A 13,905-nucleotide genomic window follows, 5' to 3' on the forward strand; every position below is an offset into this window, starting at 1 on the left:
ACCCTGGGGCGGGGGTCTTTACAGGCCAGTGGGGATGAAAGTCCTGACTTGGTACTTGCCCTTCTTTGACACTACCTACAAGGGGGGTTGAGAGGCCTCATTATAATCTTATAAGAGTGGAAGTCTAGACCTCTCCCTCTGCTTCTGCTTATGTGGGTGGGAGTGGAGCCAGTGTTTATCCGTAGTGTTTGGCTGGAGTAGTGCAGTTTTTATCTAAATGTTTTCTATTTTGGTAGGTCATCCTTTTCCTGGTAGGTCTTTTGGTATAATGCAGGCTTTTATTGTCTTTCTTTTTTTCTTGGTCTGTGTCCATTGGTGTTTCTATGTTGGTGGCTTCTTCAGCTCCAGTTCTTGGATATATGAGGCAAAAAGAAAACCCAGGCCACTCACCACTGTGTTACCATTCTTTGGCTCTTGAGGTCCCTAGCTAGTCTACCTTCTTTTCTCCACCTTTCAGAGTTATCTTATGTTTGTTTTATATGTAATGTCTAGGGTCTTTAATTGTTTTTAGTGAAAGAATAGGGAAAATACATTTACTTCATCTTCCTGGAAGTGAAAAAACTCTCCAATTTGAAAATTCTCAAGAATTTTCATCATTCCCAGATGGAATACCAAACATGAGATTTATTCCTCCATGTTTGACCTCTGACCAATGTTTGATCAGAGATACATTTAAGAGATGTAAATCATTTTGCTAATATGCTATTGATTAGTAATCCACCTATATATACCCTATTAATTTTCACATAAGAACAAAACAGTTTAAGTTCCAGTCTTATAATTATATTCAGATTTTATGTCCTTAAGCATGATAATTCTGCAGGCTGTTTCAATAAGTTAAGTAGTCTTTCTTTAGTCGAAACTTGGATTGATGCCTAAAATGGTTTAGCAAAGGTGTGATCTTTTCATTCTTTGCTTATTCTTACTCTACCCTGTAATCATGTAATAGTATGTCAGTGTGTTGAGCCAGTCAGGTAAAGGATATAGAAAACAGAGAAAAGGCAGCCATAAAGAAATAAGTTGTAAGAGCAAAAAATATCAGTTTTGATGATGTTAAATATGTAGTGAGATCATCTGTTAAGAATGGTTTTGCTTTTGGCTTTCCTAATTTTTCTTATTTCCACCTATACCTATATTAGATACTTCTGGAAAGTGTCCAGCCCAGGCAAAATTTTCCCTTCCTGGGAACTGCCTCTAGATCCACAAGGGTAAGGGCTTCAGTCAGCCATGTTTGCAACTATTTGACCTCTACCCACTGGAATAGTTGCCAGTCGGATTATCTTTCCTATAATTTAGAATCGGGAATGACGGGTAGTGAGTCTTTTAAGTGAAACTGCTGTAGGGTACGAATTTGTGAGTCAGGGGTGTGAAGACTTCTCTGCAGAGAGAGAAAAGCAGAGACTGAAGACGGATAGCTTTCCATTCCCAGTTCCAGGCCTTTCCTGAATCGTGCCTGAATTCATTCTCTCCCTTATTTCCATGAATAGCCTTATATTTTCTTACAATTCTTCCCCCCTACCCTATGTTATGCTTTTTGATTAAGCTAGCTTGAATTATTTTGTTACATGTAACCAAAGAGTTCTTAATAAAGACTACCATTTATTTACACCTTCAGGTTCCGGCCAGACCACAATGAGTACATGTCTAGGTTCAAAGTATATAAGGAATCTCTTGTGAAGATAATGCCTAAAAATCAAGCGATGGCCGAATTGTCACCTCTCAGAACCCTTGCTTATATCCAGATTCTCAACTCTTCAGTTTCTTTGCCTAGGTCCATTGTATTTTGTTATTAAGTTTCTGATTTTTGATTTTGCTGATATTATCATACTTGATCCCTTGTTTGCCTGTACTGTTTGCTTCTCTCGTATCAGCTGACCTATTATATTCAGTTTCTTTCAGGCACTGCCTTCTCCAGCATGATAGCTACCCCATCCCACTAGAAACTGCCACCAATTGCCTATTTTTGTAGTTTTTATTGACTTTGATGATTATACAGCAAAGAAATAGGCATTAATAAAAATTTAGAAAAAAATCAGGAAGAGGAGTATCATACTCTGCCAATACTCTTTCAATGGTTACGATAATCACTGTTGAGAATATGTACTTCCAAAGTTTTTTCTAGGTATATATGTGTTTGAGTATGTACAGTATGCACACATTAAATATATATACATCATATATAAATGCAACCATACCAAATCAAACTGGTCTGCAGCTTTTATTCACTTATATACTGTGAACATCATTTCATGTTAAAATATACACTGATATATTTAATAGTTACATAATCTTTCACTTTATGGATGTACTATAATTTATTTAAGCAATCTTCTGTTGTTGGACATTTAGATTCATTTTTCTTTTTCTTTGGCTCTTATAAGCAATACTGAAATGAACATCACTACAGAAATCTTCGAGCCCTTTCCTAGGTTTTTTTCCTTAGGATCAGTTTCTAAAAGTGGAATTTCTTAGTCAAAACGAATGTAGATATTACGGATTTTTCATATATTGTTGGATTGCCTTCCAGAAATTGTACCCATTTATATTCCAACAATCAGTGAATGAATTCTTCCATTGATAGACAAAAATGAAGAGAATTTCATGATTGTTTTAATTTTCGCTCCTTGGATTTAAGTGAGATCGAACATTTTAAAATGATCATTGGCCATTTTTTTCTTCTTTCCTTTTGTGAATTTCTGGTTCATAGCCTTTGCCCATTTTCCTATTAAAATATTCATAATTTTATCATTGATTTGTAGGCAGTCTTTGAATATTAAGTATATTGGTCCTCTGTTTTTCATTTATATTATGAAGAGAAATGTCAAAAGCATACTGATGAAGGACTCTGCAGTCAAAATGTCTAGTTAGGGTTGAATCCGATTGCTCCCTGTTGTCTGTGTGACCTTGAACAAATTGCTTACCTTTTGTACTTCAATTTCCTTATGTGTAGAATGTAAAATGTGTTTGTGTGTGTAAACACAGAATAGTGTGTAGCACGTAGAAATACTTCATCAAAATTTGTTGATAATATTAGTATTATATTTATCGTTTTCAGCTTGTCATTGTCTTACTTTTATTTATATGAGTTTCCTTTTGGCCTTAGTGATGGTTCTTTTTTATAATCTTGAAAAGAAATCTGGTCTTATCCTTCCTGCTTTCCTCTGAATATCAATAAGCTGAAGTAGCTCCGGTTAGTTATTTCTATTTCCGGTTGCCCCCTAGGATTATAAGGTTTAAACACACCTAAGAAATTTCAAGTCAGGCTGTGGTCATACTTTATTAATGCATACTTTATTCATAGATCCAAATTAATGAGTGGTTTCATGTAAACAAACAATCAAATAAGGTCTGAAAACCTACTCCTTCACATATCCAATGTTTTCTTAAGGCTTTGGGCCTTTCTCCCTTTGTCAGACATGGTGTAGCTGCCAGTATTTTTAAAAGCCTATGTTTGTTGCTTAGGATAATGAATTTAATAAGCCTTGTTTCCTTATAAAAGAGCATATGTATTAAATAGCTAAGAATGACAAAATTGTATTGACTTATGTTGGATTTGAAAGTTGGTTCTTGGATTGAGTATCTGTTTTCTCTGAGTAGTTTGCACATTTTTAGTGCTTTTCATGATGGGGAGCAAATACTGCAATATTTCTTGAGTTTCAGCTATTTTTTTTATCCCTGTAGAATCTTTTTTCATCATCTGTCCAGTTTACTCCAGGCTTCTTGCTTTGGAAAGATGGACGTTCTTTCATATTGCTTTTTAAGTTGTACTGCAGATCTGGGGAGCAACCATAAAAATATGTATAGATATATAAACTGAATTGATTAAGCAATTACATATTGAGCATTATCTGCCAAGCATTCTATCTAAAAATTCTTATCCATCTGAAGCTTATACTTTAATTATGAGGCAGAAAATAAGCAAACAAATAAGCTATCTATGTCAGATAATAAAAAATTTACGGGAGAAAATAAAGCTGGGAAGGGGAATAGAGAATTCTTGGGGGAGGGGCTGACTTCTGTTCTTAAAAAGGTGTTCAGAGAAGGCCTCCCTGTGAAGCTTCCACGTCAAAGGAGTTAAGGAACGAGACAAGCAGTCAAGCAGTCAATCAGAGGGAAGAGCGTTCTAGGCAAGGGGAATAGTAAGTGCAAAGGCCCTGAGCTAGGAGCATGTTAGTGTGTTCAAGGAACACCAAGATGGGACAAGTGACTAAAGCAGAATGAACAAAGGGAAAGATATAAGGTAATATGAGCTCAGATAGGTAACTTGGACTTAGTTCACATAAGGCCTCACAGGCCATTATAAGGATTTTGATTTTTACTGAGTGTGAAACAGGGAGCCACTGGAAGTCTTTGAGGAGTGTCACATCTGAGATTTGCTCTAAGAGGATCATGCTGGTTGATGAGTTGAGAACAGATTGAACAGGGGTAAGGGTAAACAGGCAGGGAGATCTCTTAGAAGGCTACTGAAATAATTTAGGAGAGAGGATGGTAGCTTGGACCAGGGTGGTGGCAGTTGCCGGAAGGGTGAGAAGTGAGGGGGGCAGGGAAGTATCCTGAATATATTTTGGGATTTTCTAATGACTTAGATGTGGGGTGAGAAAAGAAGAGTGAAATCTGGTGGCTCCAAAGCTTCTGTTTGAGGAAACAGAGGAGATACAGTGAAAACTATGGTAAGAGCATGTTAGAAATCCCTTCTTTATTAGATGATATGAAGGAATTATTTTGTTAATTGTGCTAATAAGAGTATAATAACATTAAAATGTGTAGAAAAGTGTTTTAAAAAATAAAGTTCATTTTAAAAGTGTTTATTCCACCCCATACCCATTAGGATGGCCATTGTCAAAAAACAGAAAATAATAAGTGTAGGCAAGGATGTGGGGAGATTAAAACCCTTGTGCAGTGTTGGTTGGAATGTAAAATGGTGTAGTCAATGTGGAGAACAGTATGGTGGTTCCTTAAAAAATTGAAAATAGAATTACCATATGATCTAGCAATTCCACTTCTGGGTATATTCCCCGAAGAACTGATAGCAGCGTCTTGAAGAGTTATTTGTACATCCATGTTCATAGTAGCATTATTCACAATAGCCAAAAGGTGGAAGCAACCCAAGTGCCCATCGATGGATGAATGGATAAGCAAAATGTGGTGTATATACAATGGAATGTCATTCAGCCTTCAAAAGGAAGGAAATTCTGACACCTGCTACAACATAGATGAACCTTGAGGACATTATGCTAAGTGAAATAAGCTAGTCACAAAAAGACAAATACTGTATTTGTCTTCCAAATATTTGATTCCACTTATATGGGATCCCGAGAATAGTCAGTCAAAGTAGGATAGTTGCCAGGGGCTGGGAGGAGGGAGATGGGCAGTTGTTGTTTAATGGGTGTGGCGTTTCAGCTTTGCAAGAGACAAAAAGAGTTCTGGAGATGGTGTGCACGACAGTGTGAATGTACTTATTAACACCGCTGAACTTGACGCTTAAAAATAGTTCAGATGGTAAATTTTATGTCGTGTATTTTAACACAATTAAAAATAATTCAATATACAGAGGTAGAGAGAGGGGGAAAAAAGAACCCTAAGTAAAGCCTGAAGGAAAATAGGTAGACATTTTAAAGGATGTAGCAGTGTTACTTATCATTATGATGCCTAAATTGATATGTAGACAGCATAAGAAAAAGTAGAATACACTTAGAATAAAAGCAAGAAATACATTATGCTTTATCTAGTTAGATATATACACTGAACTATTTATGGGCAAAACAATATGATTTGCTGACTTTGCTTTAACTACTTTAGCAAAAAAAAAAAAAAGCAGTGGGAATATAGATGAAACAAGAATAGCAGGATGCTGATAACTATTAAGGGTGGGTGACAGGCACCAGTGGTTCATTATTCTATTCTACTTTTGTTTATGCTTGAAATATCCACAATAATGCTTTTAAAAAAGGAATTATCCATTACTAAAAAGAAAGGAAACAGATGACTAAAGCACTCACTGAATTAAGCTAGACTTAAAAGACAATGATTGAGGGTATGTATGATTACAATATCTGGCAGTGCTGGCAAATAAACTGAATTTACCTACAGTCTCTTGAGAAGCCATTCCTAGGCCATTCAGCAAATACTCATTGAATCATTATTATGTATCCGGCATTATGTTTGGTCTGGTAAATAGGTATGAAAAATATAGTCCTTGCCTTTAATATGCCAACAGTTGGGACTAGAGAGAGAGAAGTAAAGCATCAATTAGAATATTTATCTATAGAGATAAGGCAAGGTACTTACTAAAGGACTGCTGAAGAGGGACTTCTAGCCATACTTAGAGCTGGAAAAGGAAATATTCCTAATTCCTAATTAATCTGAGTCTTGATGCATAGCTATGTCAGCTAAGTAAAAAAAAAAAAAAAAAAAGGGTAGTAATCTAGATAGTGGGACTAACATGGCACATTCAGGAAATCACAAGTATGGTTTAGAATGACTAGAAATCAGGTAGGTGTGAATAAGTGGTTCAAAACTAGAGATCTTGTAATAATAGTACTTTTGGGAGATTTCCTGAGACAGGAATAATTTGTGACTGGTAGATGCTTAATGTTTTAAAAATGGAATTGTTAGGAGGCCATTGAAAACTATACATGGAAGTGATATAATTAGATGTGCATTTTTGAAAGATCACGCTGGCAACCAGAAGGATGACAGGTTGAAGAAAAGTGAGAGTTGAGGCAGACAGACAAGTTAGGAGGCTAATGCAGTAATTCAAGGGAGGCAGAAAGGGAGTCTGAACTAAAGGAGCAGCAGTATGATGAAGAAATGCAGAGTCAAGAGAATCTTTGAGGGCAGATTGATAGAGCTTCTCATTGTTGGATACCAAAGAGATGTAGAAGATTAGGATATGTCTTGGGCTATTATTTAGATAACAGGAGGACGGCAGTATTATTGACTGAGAAACGGAATGCAGCAGGAGAAAGAGATCTGCAGTGGGCAAGTTGTATTAGAAGTATCTGTGAGGAAAAGCAAGGATAATTCCAGTAGGCACAGTATGGAATTCAGAAGAGATGCCTATATTGATGACTAAAAAAATATGATCATGATCAGCAGTTGTTTGTTGAAGCTACAGGTATAGATGAGGGCGCTCAGAAATAAAGTATGTGGTGAGAAGAGGAGAGACCAAAGGATGGAATACTGGGGAATAGCCCACTTAAAATTCAGGCAGAGGAAGTGAAGCCCATGTAGGACACCAAACATGAATGGGCAGAGAAACAGGACTAAAAAAGAGAGAAGTTCCACAGATACGTCCATTGGAGTTGCTCAGTGAATGAAGGGAGAGAGTTTTAAAGCTCTGGAATTAACCAACAGTAGAGAAGTCAAGTATGATAAGAGCTGATGGCTTTGGAAGTAATATCATTGTTATGGTGAGAAGCTAGATTGTAGTAGCTGGAGAATTATACAGGTGAGGAGGTGAAGGAAAAGTTATAGCCCTAAATGTATATATTATAAAGAAAGGGACAACAGCAAAAAATAACAAAAGATAACTCTCTGAAATGATTTACTTCAGTAAAAAAGAAGATTGTAGAATTTTTATTCATATGTCATCAAGATTCATCAGGACATGTTTAAAGATAATATAATAAAAAAGCCATGAGAATCTCAGCTCAGGGAAGATGGGAAAGATGAGAAACAGATTTTAAATTAAGCAGTGTGGTGGCAGCAGTGGGAAAAACTGAAAAACAAATCTCCCTGTTGCAGCAAAATTCTGTAAATACTACCTGTCTCCAACTTCTCTGCTCCCATTTTAAAATACACTTTAATTAGACTTGTACCTCTGTCATTCTACTGAAATTTCTCTGATCAAGATCCCAAATAAAACCTCCATGTTGTAAAGTCCAGTAGTAAATCCACTTGACTTAATCAGAAGCATTAGACTTGGCTGCTTATTCCCTTCTCTTTGATACACTTTCTCACTTAGCTTCCAGGACAACACATTCTCTTGCTTTTCCTCCTACCCCAGAGGGGGCTTCTTAGTCTTCTTTTGTTGGGTTCTTACTCTTTTCCTGATCCATCAGTGTTAGAGTTCCCAAGGACTTGCTCCTTAACCCTCTTCTATATCTACACTCACTTAAATCTCATCCAGCTTCATGCCTTAAAATACTATCTATAGGCTGAAAATTCCCAAATGCATCTTCAGCCCAGATCTCTTCCCTGAATGCTGGACTCATATATCCAACTGCCTATTCAGTACCTCCACTTCAGTGTCTAAAAGGCATTTAAAAAGCAACACGTCTAACCTGAATTGCTGCTCCACTCGATCTTTGCCATCTGGCGGATGAAAATTCAATCCAGCTAGTTGGTCTGGCCCAACACCCTGGAGTTTCAACAGTTGTAAATACCTGTGAAACCATTACCATAAACGAGATCTAGAGAGGATCATCCCTAAAAGATTCCTGATGCTCCTTTACAGTCCATTCTTTCCTTCCTCCCTACTCTGTCCCTTCCTACTCTAGGAAACCTTTATCTACTTTTCGTCTCTATAGATTAGCTTGCATTTCATATAAATGTGATTTCATATAGTATTTACTTTTCTGTGTCTGGCTTCTTTTTCTCAGCACAGTGATTTTGAGATTCATCCATGTTGTGTGTATCAGCTCATTACTTTTTTATTCTATGATATGGAAAGGGCATCAGTAACAAGGAGGTGATGGGAATAAGGAAATTAAATTGGTTTTTCAAGGCTATATTAAACAAACAATTTTCTTCTATATTCAACTTATATAGAAATTAAATAAGACAAATACTTTACAGAGTCAGGAATAAAATGGCTGTCTATCCTCTGTTTATAAAAAGTTCCCATAATCCAAATTTCTTAGGATTTATCAATATTAATGATGATACAGTGAAAGCCACCTTTGTATATAATATTAAAATCCTAAACAACAACAAAAAAGAAAAACCTTCTGTTGGTATCCTTGTCTTCTCAGTCCAGATGGGAGTTTGTTTGCTCATAGGACACTTCAAGGATGTCACTTTGACACAGTTTCCATACAAATCATTGATTCTGGGCTGAATTGTTTCCTGGACCGGCCTCTCATCGGTTTCTAAAAAATATCTTTGTTGGTCTTTGCTAAGCCTCTGAATCATAGTTTGGGAGCTGAAAGAAATTGGGTACTCTGATTTCAATGTCAACAATGAACTATCTCATCAAGAGTAATGTAATGCCATGTTATATCTGTATTTTACATCTCACAGTATGCAAAGTATTGTTACAGATATTATCTTACTTGGGGCTCTCACCAGTCCTGTGATACAGGCAGGATGGCCAGTGTTATCCCCATCTTACATCAGAGAGGGAATGTAAGGGAATGTTAGGGAATCAGAGAGGTTAAGCTATTTGTTCAAGATAACATAGCTAATAAGGAGGGGCAGGTCTAGAATACATATCTTCTAACTCCACTACTTTTTCTATTACCTTCTCTTATGTTGACATATTATTTCATTTCTTTCCATAGATAAGTAATATATTTTAAAAAGTTAAGTCTTAGTTTAAATTAATCAATTCTAGATCCAAGTACAGGTATGGCCAAAGATGGTTTCTTAACCTAATTTTCTAGGTTTTGGGGGCAAGAGAGCCTACATATTTCAACAGAACCATTATTGAGCAGAAATCAAGTTCTTAGAAAAGAGGCCAAGGAAGGGAGAACAGGCATACCATGTTTCCTCTGTTGTGCAAATTCAGTCTATTCTCAAATACTTACAAATCCACTGTTCAGGTGGTTGTTCATATCATTATTCCTAGAGATAGGGAAACTTGCCAGGGGGGCTAGTGGTATAATAATTACCGGTTTAGACAAAACTACAAAGTTTATCTATGTTATCCCTGACTTCCCTTTCTATTCCTTTTCCAATTTTTAGGTACTAGTATAATCCCTACGTGACCAGTGCTTCAATTGCTATCATAGATAGTAAAACATTTGCTAGTATTCATTCTAAGTAACTATCTTATGCCAGAAGTATTTCTATTTAAAAAGAGAAACTCAAATACAGCAATGGTAATTGCTTAGAAGAAATAACTGTCTAACTGCAGATGTTAAGGCATCCATTAGGGATACTTTAGGGATACTGAAATCTCAGAACCATTCAAAATGCATCGTATGTGCACTCCTATGTATAAAACTGACCTAGCCACAGACACTATGTAGACTCTAAGGAGACAATTAGCAATTGTTATTAAAACGTCACTTTTAGCTGTTACTTTAATGCAAAATAAAAATCTTATAAGACAGAGGAAAGGGAGTAAGGTAACCTGGTAGAAGAAATCAAGTGTAGTTCTCCTACCTCAAGATATCTTTTTAGAAGCCAAGAAGGGGCTTGTCCAGGTATTTTTGCTAAAAAAGAGAATATACCATAAAATTTCTGAACTTAGGTTTTAAGGTTAACAAAACAATTTTTTTACTTTCTTCACAATTACCTCATTCATATATTTAATGGCTAGCTTGAGTTTATCTTCAATTAATCTGACATTATCTCATTCAGACATATGAAATATATCAGTGCATACTTCCTCTGGAAGCTTTTAAATGAAACTGTTTCAAGAGAAGAGCAAACAGTAGAAATACCTGTCCAATAATTATCAAGCGTTTCAGAACTGAATTCTGCATGTCAGGCTCTATGAAGGCCATCTACATGTGTAGTAGGGTGACTAACTTTTAGAGTGCCAACTCAAGACACAGCTACAACAGACCAAAAAATTAGTACAATATGTAATAAATACTTACACACACATGATTATTTTAACATAAAATATAAATTAGGCATTTATTTAAAATTATATATTATTTGCTTTTTTGTTACATAAATGCCATTATTTAAGAAAAACAGTAGGACTAGTTAACAGTGGCAATTAGTAGTTATAAATAGTGGAACCAATTAAACAAATAGTATGTGTGAGAATAATATAACATTATAAATAGTTTTTTCCTCTGATACAGATTTTAACTCTTTATAGGATATTTACATTTTATAGGCCATATTATGTCTTTTTAAGATACATAAATATAAGACCTTTAAAAAGTTGAATGTAAATACAATGGGGCTGAGTAAACAGACATTACTTATAATTAATAAAAATTGACATTTCTTTATGTTCCATGATAAAGTAGGATATTTTTGCTCTTTGTGTGTCCTCTTCCAATAATACTTCTCTGAACTGCCTGCAGCCTTCAGGATATCCTTCTTTTCTTTTATGTAGTCGTAAAACTGAATACATTCAAAGTCAAGGCCTCTGAGGTCTGCTCTTATGAAGTCCCACATTATGCTGACCCCTGGTGGCAGGCCAATGCAATGACAGCAAGTTAGATATCCTGTCAACAAGGGAATTTGATCATGGAATATGACCGTACTTATTAATAGCAGGTTTCTAGACTTGTAAGGAATTAGTTTCCAGCTTTACAAAAATGTCCATCCACTTTATATCTACAGGCTTAATTTAGTAGGCTGGCTTTTGGGCATTTGGCCCTTTGCATCCTTAAATTCATCATGTAGTGTTTGCCATGTCTAAAATGTCCACTGTTTTTAGATACTCTGAAGCACACTGGATATCATTGCAAGTAAACTTTTCTTTCTCAGGGAATAGGTTTTTAAAGCACAGAGGTAATTCGAACTTAAACTGAAGGTGGATTTCAAATAAATTACAGTTTTTAGTGCTGTTTAACTTGACTGCCCTTTCTGGTGACATATTTTTGACTTCTGAGTCAGTCTTATTTCCTCCTAAATGTCATTTTTTTTCACTGTATGAGTTTCTGTCATAACCTACATACAATGTCAAACAACTGAGGTGCAGTTCATCGTTTTCTATGCTCCATATGACCTCTTCAAAGATCATCAAACAGAATTAGAGAAACAGCATATAAATTGTTTTACTGTAGCCCTTTCCTCTATTCCCATCTCAAACTATTTGCAAATTAGAGAAAGCCATTCTTCTTGTCCCACATGTTGAAAATGTGATTTAATGGCAGACCAACATTTTAATGTCTTTTCTGTGGCTGGCAACAATGATAGCCACCTTATTGGCACAGGTCTAAGGAAACTGCCCTCTTTCATTTCTGTAAAGTCGAAAATCTCATTAAGTGCTTCTTCTGCATTTTTTGAGGAAACTAAAACTTGACCAAAAAATTTCATTATGAAAGCCTCATTATCACATGATAGCAAATCACACTTTTTTTTTTTTTTTTTTTTTTTGCGGTATGTGGACCTCTCACTGTTGTGGCCTCTCCCGTTGCGGAGCACAGGCTCTGGACGCACAGGCTCAACAGCCATGGCTCACGGGCCCAGCCACTCCGCGGCATGTGGGATCTTCCCAGACCGGGGCACGAACCCGTGTCCCCTGCATCAGCAGGCGGACTCTCAACCACTGCGCCACCAGGGAAGCCCCCACACTCTTTTTTAAATACAAGGTGTGCAAGACATTAAAGAGATCAGATCTTTTTCTTTGGTAAGAAGTTGATAGACTGAATGAAATTTGCCAAAATATACATTTTATATTGTCAGCCAACCATGCAGATAGATGAGCAAAGTCTAGTTTGTCTTTGGACAACATATTGACAATATTTGGTTTGATGTTTTCTGTGGTTTCATTAAAATCTTCATAGAAATCAAGATTCTTTGAAACCCCATTTTTCAAATTAAAGTACCTAATAGCCAGAGGAAGTGTTTTTTCTTTTTTATTCCATGTATCATGTGATAACTGTAGAAAACCTTATTGTTGGTAAGATCTGACAAAATGAGCTTTACACTATAAGAGTCCAACACATCTGTCATCAAAATTTCCCCTTTGGTTAACCCACAGGGCATTTTAGTGGCAAACTCTGAATTAGGAAATGTAATTTTACTCAGTTTCATCAAGCAATCAAGGGAATTATCTGATAATCAGTGTTCATTCATGTCATATGCCCAAGCGAATCCACCAGCTATTATTTTTGACTGAGCATTGGTGTCTTTTTGAGAGGTGAAAAAACTTTCAATTGATTTAGAAGTACTTCTTGCTTCTCTCATCTGGACTTGTGAGATTCAATCTCCTTTATGACGATCAATTCCAAATTCTTTTCTCTAAATGTACACTATGCTCTGTTTTGGTTATTTATCTCCTTAACTAGTTGTATGTGTCTATGAAGGTTACTCAAAAAATTAAAAATAGAACTACACTATGATCCAGCAATTCCACTTCTGGGGATATATCCAAAGAAATGAAAAAGAAAAAAAAAAGATCTTGAAGAGGTGTCTGTCCATGTTTATTGGAGCATTATTTACAATAGCCAAGACACAGAAACAACATATGGTCAGTCAATGGTCGAATGGATAAAGAAGTTACGGTGTGTGTATGTGTGTGTGTGTGTGTATATACACACACACACCCGCACACATACACACACACAATGGAATATTATTCAGCCATGAGAAAGAAGGAAATCCTGCCATTTGGGACAACAGGACCTTGAGAGCATTAGGCTAGGTGAAATAAGTCAGACAGAGAAAGATAAATTCAAAGATTTTTGTCTTTGTCTTTGGTTTTCTGAAGTTTGAATATGATGTGCTAGGTATATGTGTGTGTGTGTGTGTGTATACATTATAGGAATTCCTATAATAGCCTTGTTTTTGTCTATCCTGTTGTCTTTGGGGTTCCCTAAGCACCACTTATCAGATAGAATACATGTCTGGCTTGCAGCTCTTTTAGCTGTAAATCATTGTTCTTATACTGGAGTCATGTTGGTGTGGTGGTAAGGTATGGGGAAAGGGAACATCCTATAATCTTATTAAATCTTAGTCTTTTAGTGGGTCTGTGTCCCTGGGCTGTGACCTTAATAGGCATTTCTTAGCTTTTCTTCCCCCTACCTTTCAATGAGACAAGGCGGCTAG

The 13,905-nt window shown here is 36.2% G+C and overlaps 2 protein-coding genes across 2 annotated transcripts in view; one reads left to right on the plus strand and one right to left on the minus strand.

The window, feature by feature from the left end:
• CYREN (cell cycle regulator of NHEJ) overlaps positions 1-13,905 on the plus strand; it is a 71,221-nt gene that overhangs the window by 41,680 nt on the left and 15,636 nt on the right. The window lies entirely within an intron of this gene.
• The window catches only part of AGBL3 (AGBL carboxypeptidase 3), a 94,576-nt gene continuing 83,942 nt past the window's right edge, over positions 3,272-13,905 (minus strand). Inside the window, 4 exon segments of the mRNA XM_089917382.1 lie at positions 3,272-3,670; positions 3,672-3,775; positions 8,949-9,162; positions 10,330-10,379. Of these exon segments, the coding sequence (XP_089773508.1) occupies positions 3,518-3,670; positions 3,672-3,775; positions 8,949-9,162; positions 10,330-10,379 (521 nt within the window). The 3' untranslated portion in view covers positions 3,272-3,517.

Source organism: Delphinapterus leucas, chromosome 9 (genome assembly GCF_059928025.1).
Source record: "Delphinapterus leucas isolate spDelLeu-1000000601 "Yukka" chromosome 9, BTC_Dleu_Yukka2, whole genome shotgun sequence".
NCBI classification, from domain to species: domain Eukaryota; kingdom Metazoa; phylum Chordata; class Mammalia; order Artiodactyla; family Monodontidae; genus Delphinapterus; species Delphinapterus leucas.